General features: G+C 45.9%; 2 protein-coding genes across 7 annotated transcripts; both read left to right on the top strand.

Moving 5' to 3' along the window:
* Positions 1-348: 348 nt before the first annotated feature.
* TP53I3 (tumor protein p53 inducible protein 3) lies at positions 349-7,447 on the top strand. 6 transcript variants are annotated; one of them, XM_054063925.1, is made up of 7 exons: positions 349-466; positions 1,480-1,672; positions 2,252-2,394; positions 3,062-3,329; positions 4,548-4,760; positions 5,577-5,773; positions 6,421-6,820. In XM_054063925.1, the coding sequence occupies exons 3-7, from the start codon at positions 2,257-2,259 to the stop codon at positions 6,607-6,609; spliced, it is 1,005 nt and encodes a 334-aa protein (XP_053919900.1). In that variant the 5' UTR covers positions 349-466; positions 1,480-1,672; positions 2,252-2,256; the 3' UTR covers positions 6,610-6,820. The 6 variants fall into 6 exon arrangements, with proteins under 6 accessions (XP_053919900.1, XP_053919896.1, XP_053919899.1 ...); XM_054063921.1 differs by lacking the exon at positions 349-466 and adding an exon at positions 513-654; XM_054063924.1 differs by lacking the exon at positions 349-466 and adding an exon at positions 697-810.
* Positions 7,448-7,665: 218 nt separating this feature from the next.
* On the top strand, positions 7,666-12,622 carry SF3B6 (splicing factor 3b subunit 6). The gene is made up of 4 exons (XM_054063927.1): positions 7,666-7,826; positions 9,186-9,304; positions 10,574-10,712; positions 11,149-12,622. The coding sequence occupies exons 1-4, from the start codon at positions 7,797-7,799 to the stop codon at positions 11,236-11,238; spliced, it is 378 nt and encodes a 125-aa protein (XP_053919902.1). The 5' UTR covers positions 7,666-7,796; the 3' UTR covers positions 11,239-12,622.
* The last annotated feature ends 3,520 nt before the right edge of the window (positions 12,623-16,142 follow it).

Raw genomic sequence — 16,142 nt, 5'->3', positions numbered from 1 at the left:
TTTATTCTCTGGCAGCACTCAAATACTCAAGGGTCAGTAACTAGGACACAGAGAAAGGCACGAACTGATCCTTCTCCCTCTGGGGAAAACAACAAAGCTAAACAAAGAGGTGCCACCAGGCAGCTAAAACATCAGGTAGAAACGCACCAGGATGTGAGACAGGAAACGCTGATGTCTTATGGGAACAAGAGTACAGTAAAGCCTCCTCCAGTGGGTCTACAGCATAAGGACTGTCACAGCCCATGTGCCCTTAGTGCAACTTATGTAAATCTGGTGTGCACAGAGTCCAGAAATCAAAGCAGCGCGTTGGTGCTCTGCCCGAGAACACACACACACGCACGCATGCAGCGGATCAGCACAGCGTTCAACCAAACCTCCCCGTGAGCTGGGGGGAGCGGCAGATCTCTGCCTCGACGCCAAAGGGAAAAGGAGATTTTTGCCTCAATCTGTGGAATAAACCACGCCTGTGGGTAGAAATAATGTGGAGACATTCTCATATTCCTGACTCTGTTCATGTCTTTCCCTGCAAAGTAAAACACAACCTCTTCCTATTCCACCCCTTAACTTGCTGGGGAACGGCTGATGGCAAGGGCAGAGGACAGGCTGGGATTGTTCCTGGTGTGGAGAACATCCTCCCATCCTTACAGGAAAAACGTGAGTCACAAATTGTGCTCGGGAACCACGTAACTTCTTTAAATTGTTGGTTAAGGCCACCACGGGCAGATCTGACAGACTGAAGTCGTTGCAGTTAGTTAGAAACTTGGTTTTCAGCTCCCGTGGTTTCCTGTGAATTTGAAAGCAATGTAGTAGGTATTGGATTCTCACTATATTGTTTATTTTTGTGGATCTCCTTCTAGCAACAAAGGAAAGCATTTATAAAAATGTAGGTTAATGAAATGTGTTGGAAGAGGGGAAAAAAAGCTTCTTTTGCATTTTATTTTTAAGTGATTATACTTGAACAGATTAGGGGGGCAGAAGCATCTCTTATGGGGTGGGATGTGGTGGGCTTCCTATTCAATTTTTGTCTTAATACAAACAACTTTTTTTGTGACCCGAATAAACGGTTAAGCTGAACACAACAAATGGACAGCCGGACTCAGAAAGAAAAGCTTTTAAGTTACATTTTATAGGAACAATTGTAAGTGTTCATTCACTGTAAAATAGCCACAGAGCACCACCCCGTGGGGATTTACATTCCTGGCATTTCAAAGTGTTCATGACTCCGCATTTGCAGTCTTACAACAAATAATAAAGTATGCGTTTAGCTCTTCCTGTGCAGATATCATAATGCAAGGGATTTTTGCAGAGGGCACGGTGGTCTGTCACACTGTGGTGTTCAATTGAAGAGGCTCTGGCTGGCAGCGCACCCTGCGCATGGATTTGGGCAGCAGCCCTATACTATATTCAGTGCCAGCTCTTGGAAGTTAACAGAGTTGTTCCTGTTGTGATTCTCTCCTCTTCTCATTTCCTTCCACCCAGGGAACAGAGGGAAGACTGCTCCAGATCTCATTTCCCCAGGCAGGGGAGGTTTGGTATCTCAGCCCATCTCAACAACTGCTGGTGCCAAAACCGAGGAACCCAGGAACACTGACTGAGGAGTTACTTGAAACACTCCTGCAGTAGCGGGACCCTCTAGCAGAGCGCATCAGGCACACAGGATCCACCTGCTGAGGCAAGGGAAATAAACAGGATTTTTTAAACCCATTTATTATATTTTGGTCACACTAACTCCCTGTGGTGTCTTTGTGTGTCTTCATGTTTCCATCTACAGGCTGAATTGCAAGGCAGCACTTACATGGCTTTACATCTCTCAAATCAAGGCTCTTTCTGTTGAGAGTTTTAAAATCTCCCTTGTGTCTCCTGTTTTAAGGGCCTGTGTCCTTTAGTCCGTTGAGCATTGGGGCCCTAATCATGCAGGGAGCAGAGAGCAAAGGGTTTTATTTTCATCTCTGTGCTTCCTTTTACAGTTAAGCCGGGTGGGAAGTCAGTGCTGCTGGATGCATGCATGGCGCTCTGCAGGGTTAAGGCCAACGCCCCGGTGCAAGGTGGTCTTTGTGGTTTGTTAGATGGCTTTTGCAACAATATGTCATGTCCTCAGCTTTTTCTGGCAGTCCTCCCTTCTTCTGCCTTTAAACTGTGTCCCAGTTTGCATTGTCCATCTGCAGCGCGGAGTCCGTGGAGCTGTGGTTACTGTACGCAGAGATTTCCCAGCTCCCTGCCTGCATTCATGCTGGGTTTGTTTTTTTTTCAGACAAAATGTTGGCAGCCTGTTTTGATTGCCCTGGAGGCCCAGAAAACCTCTATGTGAAAGAAGTGATGAAACCACATCCAGGAGAAGGAGAAGTTCTGGTGAAGGTCTCTGCCAGCGCTCTGAATAGGGCTGATCTACTCCAGGTATGTGTGTGTTAAACAGATCTATACACCTGAAAATGACACCACTTTTTCAAGACCCTATCTGACGTCCTGACAAATTTGAAGAATTAAAAGAGATTGGGCCTGGTGAGCATTCGGATGGGATCGTTCAAGAGGGCTCAAAGACTTATCTGCTATTGATTTAGCAGATAAGTGTTTTTATCTGGGTGGCTGCAATGCTGGGGTGGCACGGAAAGGCAGCTGCCTTTCAAGAAGAGATGTAAAACCAAAGCTCTGGTCTTTCTTCATGCTCAGACCATTCTCTGGGCATGAGATGAAGGTAACATTTTCCACTGGCTCCATTCCAATGGGGAAATCATGTTCAAATTGTTACACCTGAGCTGCTTTAGTTTAAGCTGAAAGCCATGCTCTGCAACTGGAGACCCTGATGCCACCCCAGCATGGACTAGCCTGGACAAAGGGGACTCACAATAGATTGAATTCGCACAGAGTTCTAATAAAATATACTTGGGAGGCAAGAAATGTTGCCAGAGGACAGAAGATCCTCAAATTACCAGAACACTTGCACGATACAAAATCAGGGTTAAATAAATAGGAATTTCAGTTGGAGGCATATGAACAAAATATTGCAAGTCATTACGCTCATTAATGTGTGGCTTTTCCTTCCTTGCCTTTTCTTTTGTTTTAGAGGAGAGGGAAGTACCCTCCCCCAAAAGGAGCAAGTGAGATTTTAGGCTTAGAAGCAGCTGGGAGCGTGATTGGGCTTGGACCTGGCTGCAAGGGCCGGTGGAAGACTGGCGATGCAGTGATGGCTCTGCTCTCCGGAGGTGGCCAGGCAGAATATGTTACAGTACCTGAAGGCCACCTGATGCCAATTCCCAATGACATGACATTTATTCAGGCTGCAGCCATTCCCGAAGTCTGGTTAACAGCCTTTCAGCTGCTGCATTTTGTAGGTGAGAGGTGTATTTACAAATCTATCCCACCAAAACAGCTTGTCTTCCTTTCCATTATGAAATCCTCTGATTTTTTTGCCTTATCTGAATGCTGTTTGCCTTTGAGAAACCTTTACTCTGTCACTCCATTCACAGAGGTCAGAATCTGGTATGCCAGACCTAAATCCTGAAATCTTGACCTCATCCCCCCATGTCACAACATACTCTGCTGATTGCGTATTTACAAGGAAGGATATGAAAAGATGATCAGTTTTCTTTTAGTCTATATTTTTCAGTTTCAGTAGCAATTTCCATTAAGTCTAAACCCTGAAATAACTTACATACTCTCAAACAACTGAAAACACATCCTGTTGTTGTCAAGTCAAGTCAAGGATTTGACTTGATTTTGACTTTCTCACTAATTTCCTGTGGATCTACAATAGACAACATCTTCTTGTACCTGTTTCACAGGGACAGTAATTGTCAGTAGCATCTCCTCTGAGCTAGTTTAAAACAGACCTGAATTCACTCTTCACTTAAAATCATGGTATGGAGGCACTAACAATAGCACTTGCCAAGGTTTTCCTCAGTTGACGAATATGCCTCTTCTACCCTCTTCAGCAGCACCTAAAAGCTCTACTAAAGAACAGGAGCTACAGACAAGTAACTTTCCTCACTACCCAGAATGCAGACTCCTTTTGAGCAGTGTGGCTTCCTGGGGGTCTGTGGTCAGTTAGGACCACGTTTCCGGGACTACTCAGTGCCTCGCTTCCAACAGTAATCAATGGAAGACAAGAGAATGCATTAGGGCAACTGGTAGATTGTAACATGATAGGTAGAACTGGTCCTTAGTGTTACTCGGCGCTTCTGGCATTCCTTCATTGCTGAGTGCCTGGTTTCCCAGTATTAACACCCTCCAAGTGTGTTTGCTTTTGGTGGCAGTGGACGATCCCAGGATAAAAAGCCTGACTGCACTCACCTAACCAGAGTCACGGTCACCCAGAACCAGAAAGGGCCAAGCTAAAGTCATTCCACTCAAAAAAAAAGGAGTCCTGTCAGCACACTGTGAGCTGTGGGAGTTCTGGATTTGTTTATTTTATGAAGGATATTAAGATGGAAACAAAGCCCGCTCAAGGGCATCTCTTTCAGCTTCCTCATCAGTATTTTCCACCCTGACAATGTTTTAATCCAAAGGTGATGCCACGAAGGTAACCGTTTCCCTTTTATGTTCTCCTGCAGGTAAAATACAGAAGGGCGAGAGAGTGTTGATCCATGCTGGAGCTAGTGGAGTTGGTATGGCAGCCATTCAGCTGGTGAGGCTGGCAAAAGGTATTCCCATTGTGACAGCAGGAACTCAAGAGAAACTGAAAGCGACGGTGAACGCTGGAGCAGCTGCGGCGTTCAACTACAAAACTGAAGATTTTAGTGAAAAGGTCTTGGCATTCACTCAAGGTAAGAACCTCTACATCGAAGACACTGTTACAGCTGGGGAGGAGTGTGCACCTCCCAACACATACGCACATACACTTGGTTCCAGCTGTCACCTTAGTCGGTAAAAGGGCAGATGGTAATCATAGAATCATAGAATAGTTTGGGTTGAAGGGACTTTAAAGATCATCAGTTCCACCCCCTGCCATGGGCAGGGGCACCTCCCACTGGCCCAAGCTGCCCAAGCCCCATCCAACCTGGCCTGGAACCCCTCCAGGGATGGGGCAGCCACAGCTTCCCTGGGCAACCTGGGCCAGGGCCTCACCACTCTCATAGTGAAGAAAGTCTTCCTGACCGCGTTAGCACAACCTGACATCCTGCTCAGCCCCAGAATCTATCTTTCCACAGTTTAACTGTGCTGTTCTCTGCCTGAACTCTCTTTGGTTTTGTATTCATTTGGGATGCAAATATTGTGTCTGTGGTGTTGCTGCCTCCACAAAGAATTCTGTGGGACCAAATCCTTGCATTTGTCCTTGTGACTGTTTGAATATGGGAACAAAACTTAGTTCTCTTACTGTTAGGTAAAAATTTAGCTTTTCCGAACATTTGGGATGGTGGAGTCTGCATCTGGATATCTATAGTGATTCTTTTTTGTGTGTGTGATTCTACAATTCCTTGCAAATCATTGTGCCAATAACTAATTTCAGTAGTAAGATTTAAATAAGAATCGCAGGATTGATTCTGTACCTGTAAATAACAACCTTTTTGTTTTCCCCCAAATTATGCCACCTTTAATGCAGCTTGACTACATTGCTGAAATCTCTTCTGTTTCTACTTGAGGTTCTGGAGTAGATATGATTTTAGATTGTGTTGGTGGCTCGTACTGGGAGAAGAATCTCAGCTGCCTGAGTACGGATGGTCGGTGGATTATTTATGGATTGCTGAGTGGAGGTGAAGTACACGGAGATTTGCTTGCAAAGCTGCTTTTCAAAAGAGGGAGCATCTATACAAGTCTATTGCGATCACGAGACAAGGAGGCAAGTAATAGCTATCAACAACATATACAGTTTGATCTTAAAAATGATGCTAGTTCTGAGAGCTTTCAATACCAGTGTTAAAGCAGAATCTAATGCATTATTACCAAAAAAGCTCCACCTTGAACTGTTGGGGAAACTGTGCAAAATTTAGTTATGATTTCCCTTTTCTATTTTTATTAAATGCCTCAAGCCATCAGGCAACTTCAGGGGAAAAATAAAAACCTCTATTAGATCATTTTTCAAATTAGAGACCGAGGCCATTTGAATGCCTGGAAATTATGAAGGAAAAATCACTTTAAATGGAAAATTGTCAGATACCGCAGTAAAAGACAGCAGTGCAGAGCTCGAGGATAAAGTCTGTTCATGGTTTAATACATAATACTCTCAAGAGCTTTATCAGTTTGAGTTAAAATGATTCTGCACTGAGCTCCTACCACTTGTTTTGGAGAGTTTAATTCAGTTAAAATGTAATAAAGTTTTTTTCTTGTAATTTCTTTGTAATTTACACCTGTCAGATGTGTATGTGTCTGTTTCACTGTGTCAGAAAGTGTCTCAAGAATGGTGCACATTTTGTACACTCTGCTTAGAGATACCTCTGTGAATAGAAACAATTAGAAATAATTTTAAAAACACCTTTTTTTCTTCAGTATAAGGAACGGCTGGTGAGTGCCTTCACAGAAGATGTGCTGCCGTATTTTTCTGGAGGAGCCTCCCCTCATCTCCAGCCATTTGTCGACAGCGTTTACCCTCTACACAAGATTGCAGAGGCACATAGAGTCATGGAAGAAAACAAGAATATTGGCAAAATTGTCATTGAAATGCCTGCTTCATCCTAAAGAAAGGTCTGCTGCTCTACCTGCTTCAGGGACAAGATCGTTATGGGTGCTCGACAAGCACAGAATCTGCTGTTTCTGCTTTCGAATCCAGAATGATTTATTGTTGGAGAATGCCAGAAAGGAGGGGTAAGTCATGAAATAAAGGCTCACAGCTCTAGCATTGTGTCGGGAATGTGTAAACAGAATCCAGAGGGATTCCATCCAGAAGAACCTTGACTGCTTGAGAGGTGGGCCTAGGCGAACTTTACGAAGTTCAACAATGCCAAGTGCAATTAGAGGCTGGGCAGAGAATGCATTGAGAGCAGCCCTGAAGAGAAGGACCTGGGGTGCTGGGGGATGAGAGGCTCAACGTGAGCCAATGATGTGTGCTTGCAGCCCAGAAAGCCCAACAGTGTCCTGGGCTGCATTAGAAGCCGTGGGACCAGCAGGGCGAGGGAGGGAATTCTGCCCCTCTGCTCTGCGCTTGTGAGACCTCATCTGGAGCGCTGCCTTCAGTTCTGGAGCCCTTAGCACAGGAAGGACATGGAGCTGTTGGAGCGAGGCCAGAGGAGGCCACGGAGGTGATCCCAGAGCTGGAGCACCTCTGCTATGAAGACAGGCTGAGAGAGCTGGGGTTGTTCAGCCTGGAGAGGAGAAGGATCTCAGGAGACCTTAGAGCAGCTTCCAGGACCGAAAGGGGCTCCAGGAAAGCTATGGAGGGACTCTGGGTCAGGTCATTCAGGGACAGGACGAGGAGGAACGATGTTAAGCCGAAAAAGGAAAACTTAGATGAGACATTTGAAAGGAATTCTTCACGCTGAGGGCGGTGAGGCCCTAGCCCAGGCTGCCCAGGGAACTTGTGGCTTGCCCCATCCCTGGGGCGCCGCAACCCAGGTCTGCTGAACTCCACACCCTGAGGCATCAAAAGACCTCCATGTTCCCTCCCCCGCCGCGCTGCACGCTGGGAGCGGAGCAACATCCGGGTCCTCCCACCCAGGAGGGACAGATCACGTGACACCACCTCCAGCCCAGTCGCGAGGTGGGGTCAGGTCACATGTCCCACAAGCGCGGGGGGCGAGGCCTGGCGCGGTGCACGCCGGGACAAACTTCCGGTTCCGGTTCCTCACGGAGGTGGCGGTGGAAGCTTCATTGTTCTGTGCCGGTGTTTCTCTCGCAGGCGGCAGCCCCCCCTCTCTCTGACCGGCGCCATGGCGATGCAAGCGGCCAAGCGAGCCAACGTGAGTGCGCTGCGGTGCCCCCCGGGGCCGTGAGGAGGGGTCTCCCCGCCCGCCATGGGCGCCTTCATCGGCCCCGGCCAGGGGGCCCTTCCCTCTCCAGGCAGGGATTTTGTTTGACAAAGTCCTGAGGGTGCTGGTTGCAGCCGCCTGAGTATAGAATGGCTTGATGGGAAAAGACCTTTGCGATCATCAAGTCCAACCGTACCTGTCCGCTCCTAAACCAGATCCGTGAGCACCTTGTCTGCCTGTCTCTTAAGTCCCTCCAGGATGGGGACTCCACTCCCTCCCCGGGCAGCCTCTGGCAGTGCCTAAGACCCCATTGATTGAAGAGATTTTTCCTGATGTCCAGTCTGAACCTGCCCTGGCACAGCTTGAGGCCATTTGTTCTTGCCCCATCGCCTGTCCCTTGGGCAAAATGAGCCACGAGCCAGCAGTTTGCCTAGCTGACTAAAAAGACCTGCAGCATCCTGATTTGTATCAAAAACAGTGGCCAGCAGCAGTAGGGAAGGGATCGTGCCCCTGTACTTGGTGCTGATGGGGCAGCACCTTGAATCCTATGCTCAGGAAGTTTGGGCCCCTCATTACAAGGAGCACATTGACATCCTGTAGCGCGTCCAGAGAAGGGGAATGGAGCTGGTGAAGGGGCTGAATCACAAGTTTTATGAGGAGCAGCTGAGGGGGTTGGGGTTATTGTCCAAGCTCGTGGTTGACCTGCCTTAGTGTGAGCTGCATTGGTGCAGAGCGACTTGGGCCAGCCTGCAGTGCAGGCTCAGAACCTGCTTGTCCCATTTGTTTGAGATTTGAAGCGCAATCTAGACCACAAGTCTTATAAGGAACAGCTGGGGGAACTGGGGCTCTTTAGTCTGGAGAAGAGGAGGCTGAGAATAGATCTTACCGTTCCCTGCAACTGCATGAAAGGACGTTGTAGCGAGGTGGATGTTAGTCTCTTCTACCAAATAACAAGTGATGGGACGAGAAGGAATGGACTCTGGTTGTGCCAGGGGTGGTGTAGACTGGGTATTAGGAAAACTTCTTTACTCAAAGAGTGAGAATTGGAACTGACTGCCCAGGGCAGTGGTGGAGTCTCCTGCCATGCAGATATTCAGAAACCATATAGATGTGGCACTTGGAGACATGGTTTAATAGGCGCGGTGGTGTTGGGCTGACGGACTGGATGACCTTATAGATCTTTTCCAACCTTCATGATTCTGTGATTCCATTTGGAGGGTTAAAAAGAAGACCAGTGAAGCACAGGGATTCTCAGTGATGCTAGCCCCAAGATCTAGCATGTAGGCTGCTGCTTTTAAGGTTTGAAGTGAGCCTCTAGATCTAACATGCCATATGTTGTTTTTGCATCAGATTCGGCTGCCTCCTGAAGTCAATCGGATCCTGTATATTAGGAACCTGCCATATAAAATCACAGCAGAGGAAATGTATGATATTTTTGGGAAATATGGGCCTATTCGACAAATCAGAGTGTAAGTATTCTAGTTTATTTTGAAAAGTTAAGGGTTTTATCTCCTTTAGTTTATGTGTTATGTCTTGGTATTCCTCTTGCAGTAGGTAGCAACTGGATTTTGCAGCTAAAGAAGTTTAACGCACTTTAGCAGTATCCCTGTGTGCCAGAGGGGCAAGGGATGGTGGTTTTTTGTATGTGAATTTATTAGAAAATAATATTGCTGGTAGGTGAAAAAGGTTAAATTTTATGTGAACTTATATAAGTTGCTAAAAATATGAGAGACTTACTCTCTTGAGTAAATCTTAAGTACAGAAAACCTTTTACCTTAACTAAAAGTAAAAATAAGAAAGGCAGAAGTTGAACGGAACCAGTTCTAAAGAGTTCAGATCTGTTGGGGCGCTTTCTGTCAGAGCAATGCGCTGGCGTACAGGTCTGACAGGGAGCTGCAGGCAGCCTCCCCCTAGATCATTCAGAACTACTGAGTCGCGTTGGTTTCCACGGAAATCTGAACATTGTTATGAGGAACTCCCTTTGTAATGAGTTTTATGCTTCATGCAGTTCTTTTCTCATTCTCCTCTCCATTTTTTTTACACATCCCGGTGTGCAATATCATCTGTCCTCAGGAGCTCTTCTTTTAGAAGCAGACACCTTAGAGGCAGTTCTGATTATTAAGTTTGCTATTAACTGTCATCTTAGCTTTTGGATCTTCTGGATCTGTAGGCTCTGCAGTCTCTCCGGGCTGATTAGCGTTATGTGCCCAGACATGTCGCCTGTCCCTCTGTCGAAGGAAATCAAATCGATGATCTGATAGGCGATGGCTGTGTGTCTGGAGTGGTCTTACCCAGCAGGGCTGTTCTGACTCTTTCAAATTGACTTTGTGATGTGCTGAGAGCTGTATTCCATCCTGGGGAGACATCTGATCCAGACAGCCATTAACTGACAGCCTGGTCTTGTAATATTAAATAAAACAAGCTAATTGCTGTAATAAAAAATTAAAAATATTTCCAGCAATGTGACAGCCCCTAACAGCAACAGCTTCTGATCACTGCTGTGGAGAGGTAAATTCCCTGTGGAGCATCATGAAGCATATGCTCTGTCACGTTTTCATGTTGTCTCTGACTCTGAACTCTTAAGTTGAGATCAATGTGGAAAGGGGTATTTTGATATCTAGAAAAAAATAACAATTGTTTTGTAGTGAATTGCATTGGTTAATCTAATCTCATTCACTGCTAAAAACAATAGAACGCTTTTCTTTTTGTTTGATGTTAAAATTGATCTTGCTGTGCAGTGGGAACACTCCTGAAACCAGAGGAACAGCCTATGTGGTCTACGAAGACATCTTTGATGCCAAAAACGCTTGTGATCACCTGTCAGGATTCAACGTCTGCAACAGATACCTCGTCGTTCTGTACTATAACGCAAACAGGGTGTGTACACCTTGGGGGGAGTTCAAGTTGCCCGGGAACACAGCGAGCACAGAAAAGAATTCATTTGAAAAGGCAGTGGATTGGATAAATTGTCAGGATTTCATTTTTACTTGGTGATTTGTGTGCAAAAAAAAAAAAAAGTACTTTTGGTCCAAGGGAGTGGAAAGCATGTTTTTGGTGAGTGTACTTTGGAGAAGGGGAAGCAGGGGCCTTAAAACAGAGGTGCAACAGGATGGGAGAGCTCGTTTGCAGGTAGAATCTCTGGTTCTTGCTGTTCTGCCTGCTGCTGACGGTGTCCAGGGCACTGTGGCGTCTCTTGAGGTGCAGGATAGCGCAGCGCTGTTTGAGTGAGGTGGTGATGTATGTTGTGGCTGCAGGGAAATAATATTTTCTAAGATAATATATTTTTTCTCACGTTTTATTTTCCTAATTACAGGCATTCCAAAAGATGGACACAAAGAAGAAAGAGGAACAGCTTAAGCTTCTCAAGGAAAAATACGGAATTAATACAGACCCACCAAAATAAACTGAGCTTTTCAGAAAACTGTTCTTAAGCCCTGCTCTTCAGTTTTTGAACTAAACACAGGAATGCTCGATGAGTATAGCTCACTTTTGTTAAATTTCACAAACTGTAATTTGACTCTTTCAATCTCCAGATTAGAATTAAGTAAGTGTAAAACAGCAGAAGATTTGCTGCAAGATCAAATCCCCCGGAGTGGACACAGCTTCTCCGTGTTTGAATAAGGGTGACCTGGCAAATGCTGCACAACCACATCCTGTTTCATGATGTGACTGAGCCTGTTGAATGTTTAACCCCTTCTGAAGTTCTGCCTGGTCTTGCAGCCAGAGAGCTCAAGGGCTCGGAATGAGCTGTCTACATGGAGGTGAATCTTGGTGCCTCCTGAAAACGAAGTATTGCCACTCATCTCCCTGCCACAGGGAGGTCTGGGCTTCCTTTAAATAGTATGGTTTGATAGTTCATCACACCTGTATATATTGTAGCCAATTTATTGCGCTTTTCTCCCTCTGGGAATGTTTGAAGGAGCCTAATTCTATTACATGATTGTTAGGCTGCTGTTTATTAGTAACAAAGTGAGCACAAATCCATGTTTATAGCAAAGTCTCTTTTATAAACTATAGAAAACAAATGACCTTTTAAAATCATCCAGCTGCTTAGGTGACCAGTCCAAACTGCTTGTTCCCAGTGACAGAGAGGAACCTGCTAAGCTGCAGTGAAATAACCTTGCTCTAATGGTGTGTTGCTGCATGGCTGACTTAGAGGAAAAGGAGATTGTTATTGGGTGTCCTAGGTTTGTTCTGGGATTAATAGGAGTGGTAGGAATATGCTGAATGCCTTTTAATGCTCAGTAGAGAGCGGGTGACCAAAATGAGAGTAGGTGATGATGGTAATTTTAGACCTCTGTCCTGCCGTTGTTTTCTACTCAATGTGTTTCAACTGTAATATATTTTGTATCCATAAATTTGAGGTGTAGTCTCTGGTGGAGGAAAAAGCATTTACATTTTCTGGCTCTTTTGTTCTGTGCTCATGTCCTGTGAATAAAATCATTGTGATACAGAGACTGCATAGCCTGTGTGCTTTGGAAACAGCAAAGAAAAACGCCTGCCTCTGTTCTGAAGCAGTCGCATGAACGTCTGCAGCATCCTGCCCCTCCGGAGGGTTTGCATGCTTGGATGTGATGTTTACCTCCCTGACCAGCAAGCTCCCAGCCAGCACAGAACCTGGACAGATGCAAACGTCCTTTGCCTGAGGGTTTGTCATTTAAGTTAATTTTTTTTTTTCAATGTGTTATACTATCATAAAGGAATGTTTCCATTTTCGTATCCTTAGATCCTCATGGAAATTTGTCGCTTTAAAAGACCCCATGCTGTTCTTGTGGCCATTTAGTAAAAAAATAAATGTGATTGTACCTAGTTGTGCTTTTTTTCATCGAGGCTTGCTGGATGCTGTGCTACTTCTGCGTGTAACCTTTCCTTTTAGAAAGGATGTCACTCCGGATGTGAGTGCTTGTGGTAAAGGTAAGAGCTTGCAGAGCATCTGTCATCGTACGTATGGGAATCACAGAATGGTTTGGTTGGAAAAGACCTTTGAGATCGAGTCCAACCGTACCTGCCCACTACTAAACCAGATCCCCAAGCACCTCATCTGCCCATCTTTTAAACAACTCCAGGGATGGGGACTCCACCACCTCCTTGGGCAGCCTCTGCCAGGGCTTGAGAACCCTTTTGGTGAAGACATTTTTCCTAATGTCCAGTCTGAAGCTGTCCTGATGCAACCTGAGGCCGTTTCCTCTCATGCCATCACCTGTCACTTGGGAGAAGAGACCAGCACCCACCTCGCTACAACCTCCTTTGAGGCAGTTGTACACAGTGATAAGTCCTCAGCCTTCTCCAGACTAAATAACCTTTATGTTCGCACATGATCAGCAGCTGAGGGATGAGGAAGGGCACCTGGCTGTGGGTACCAGTGTCCAGCTCTGAAAGGGAGGAGGTCCATGTGGATTCCGTCCCTCATCTGGGAGCAGCAGAAAGGTGGTGATGGCACAGCGAGCTGGCTGTTTCACCCCAGGCTGAAATGGCTCAGATGTGGTGTCCGTTTTGGTTTTGCTTGAATCCCATCCCATGCCTGATGGGGAAGTGTTCCACTGGGATGGGTCTCCCTTCTGTTGCAGGCAGGCATTTGCAGGGCGAGAGGGAGCTACTTCTAGTGTGTGTAGTAAAAAGCCTTGTCCTTAGACTGTGGCTCTTGCGTGTCCTTCCCTTAAAACTCAAACTGCTTTTTTTGCAGCAAGAAGCCTTGGAGGCCCCAGTGAGCTGGTCCTGTGGTCAGAAACAGGCGAGGGGAGACCTGAGCCCATTAATAGCTGAAGTACAGAAACGTAAAGCTCTGCTGCAATGTCATTTGCAGCTTTCCCGCTTGCCCAGCCCTGTACAGTTTCTCCTGTTGGATGTGGCTGTGGTCTGCTGTCCTTGTGCTTAAGTGAGTGGTTGCTCCTCCTGGCCCAGATGGGATTTCAGGCCTTGCCCATCAGATCAATAAAAACCTTAAGTTTCACAGGCAAATACTGCCCTGCCTTAAAAAAAAAAAAAAAAATCATAGAATGGTTTGGGCTGGAAGGGACCTTAAAGCCCATCCAGTCCCACCCCTGCCATGGGCAGGGACACCTCCCACTGGCCCAGGCTGCTCCAAGCCCCATCCAACCTGGCCTGGAACACCTCCAGGGATGGGACAGCCACAGCTTCCCTGGAAAACCTGGGCCAGGGCCTCCTCGCCCTCACAGTAGAGTTTTTTTTCCTAATATCTACTTTAAATCTCCCCTCTTAAAACCGTTCCTCCCCAACCTATCCCTGCACTCCCTGATAAAGAGCCCCTCGCCAGCTTTCCTGTAGTCCTTTTCAGTACTGGAAGCTGCTTTAAGGTCTCCCTGGAGCCTTCTCCAGGCTGAACAACCCCAACTCTCTCAGCCTGTCCTCGTATGAGAGGTGCTCCAGCCCTCAGATGATCTTTGTAGCCTCCTCTGGATTTGCTCTCACAGATCCATGTTAAAATGAATGAGATCCTATGAGAGGACTTGCTTCTACGTGAACAGCCATAGATTTTCACAAGTTACACCCCCCCCATATACATATATATGCCACAAACACACATATATAAACTATCTTATCACTCTCTACAACTTTTCCAGCCAAGCAATTCTATGGTTTTCCATACACGCGCCAAACACTAGGATAGCTGGGGCCACTGACACCAGTTGCTGGGCGTTTAGAAGGCCCCTTCCTGTAAAAGGAACTGGAGGTGTTTGCTACCACGCTGGATTTATGCTTCTAATAAATACTAATGAACACTGATAATAAAATATCAAAGAGCTAACGATGGTGCCACGTGGTGCCGGCCTCGTTTAAAGCCGTATGCAAATACCACATTGCTTCTGTCAACAGCAGAGAGTGGGGTGCTTGCAGTTCAGTGTCTGTTTTGGTGAGGATTTGATGCTGTTTGAAAAATATATATAAAAAGCAATTCTTCAGGGTAATAAGATTAATAAAAATTCCTTCAATGAATCCTCGAGATCAGCAGCTTTTGATTTCTCCGAGAGCTCAGCTGCTGCCTTTCATTAAATATTCCATTTCATACTTTTTCTTCCAGTGCCTGCTCAGGGCTTTCAATGTCCCTGCACATGTAAAATGAAATAATAATTTGTACCTGCAAGAGAGAAGGAATGGAAATCGAATGCCCGGAGGATTGTTTTGATGAGGTCTGCTCAAGATTTTCTTTGAAATGTAATATCAAAGGACGGGGAAATGAGATCAGTTCTATGAATGGCAGAGGGCACAGCAAATAAGGCAGATGTTACCAGCCTTGTACTTTGCATCTGTGTCGGTTTTTGTGTGTGCTCACTTCCCATTTAATTTTTCAGGAATTAGGGCGCGAAATTAAGACTGGAAGGTCATTTTTCTTCATCGATGCTGTTTAGAAATTAGTAATGAGAGCATATCTGATTACACAGGCAACGACAGTAAATTTTTTCCAATCCATTATGCAGTGCTAATAATTATAGACTGTGTTGATCGATGACACAATTAAATAAATTAACGCATTTGCAGTCAAATAAAGAGCTGAAGATTACATTTCCTTGAAGACTTAATTTCCCTAAGTATCACAAAGCACAATTAGTTTTCCTTTCAGATTTTTTTTTAAATGAAATTGGCATAAAAAAATGTAATAATCTCTGCTTCCAACAAAGGTCTCTGCAGAGAAAGGTTGATGACAGAGTGAGCTTCATCAACCAGCTGTAATAAGGATTTTACAGACTCAGTAATGGCTGGGTTGGACCGCTGAGGGCAACAGTAAAGTGCTCTGCAGATAGAGATGATAAGGCTGAACATAATCAGCTCTTCAGGCCCAGCAGGAACGCGTGTTTCACTGGGGAGAAACCGAGCGGAAGCAGCAAGGCAGAGTGATGCTTTAGACACAGCAGAAGCTTGCCGAGAGCAGGACCCCGAGATGTCAGAGAGGAGACATGGCCATTCCAGGTACGCTGAGCCAATCCTTCCCATCATTGCTCACTCTTGAGGCATCCAGGAATGGTCCCAAACCAGATCCTTTACGTTATTTTCCATGATCAAGTAACTTCAACTGGGTTGTTGGTAGGAGCAGCTTTAGACCAATGTGCCCTGTGTCCGACAGAGCTACGTTACATCTAACCTTGACACATTGAGGTGCTCACACCTGCAACCGCGGCAGTGCAGCGCCATCATCCCTAACTCAGGGCTCAAATCAAGACTGGTGCTGAAGGGAAGACCAGTGCGAGAGCCCAGGGCGGTGGGAAAGGTGCCTGGGACCTTTGAGGAGAGCTCTGAGAGCTAGTGGGTATCAAACCTCCCAGGTCTGATTTCCTATTTACTAACAAGAAA

Source organism: Cuculus canorus, chromosome 3, assembly GCF_017976375.1.
Source record: "Cuculus canorus isolate bCucCan1 chromosome 3, bCucCan1.pri, whole genome shotgun sequence".
NCBI lineage: Eukaryota > Metazoa > Chordata > Aves > Cuculiformes > Cuculidae > Cuculus > Cuculus canorus.
This window is presented reverse-complemented; position numbering and strand designations above follow the sequence as displayed.

Excerpts from the sequence above, each read along its gene's own strand:
- TP53I3 (XM_009560441.2), top strand. The coding sequence starts at position 2,257 with ATGTTGGCAGCCTGTTTTGATTGCCCTGGAGGCCCAGAAAACCTCTAT. Across the intron at positions 4,761-5,576 it reads GGTCTTGGCATTCACTCAAG|GTTCTGGAGTAGATATGATT; the intron begins GTAAGAACCTCT and ends TTTCTACTTGAG. Across the intron at positions 5,774-6,420 it reads TGCGATCACGAGACAAGGAG|TATAAGGAACGGCTGGTGAG; the intron begins GCAAGTAATAGC and ends TTTTTTCTTCAG.
- SF3B6 (XM_054063927.1), top strand. The coding sequence starts at position 7,797 with ATGGCGATGCAAGCGGCCAAGCGAGCCAAC. Across the intron at positions 7,827-9,185 it reads AAGCGGCCAAGCGAGCCAAC|ATTCGGCTGCCTCCTGAAGT; the intron begins GTGAGTGCGCTG and ends TTTTTGCATCAG. Across the intron at positions 9,305-10,573 it reads CCTATTCGACAAATCAGAGT|TGGGAACACTCCTGAAACCA; the intron begins GTAAGTATTCTA and ends CTTGCTGTGCAG.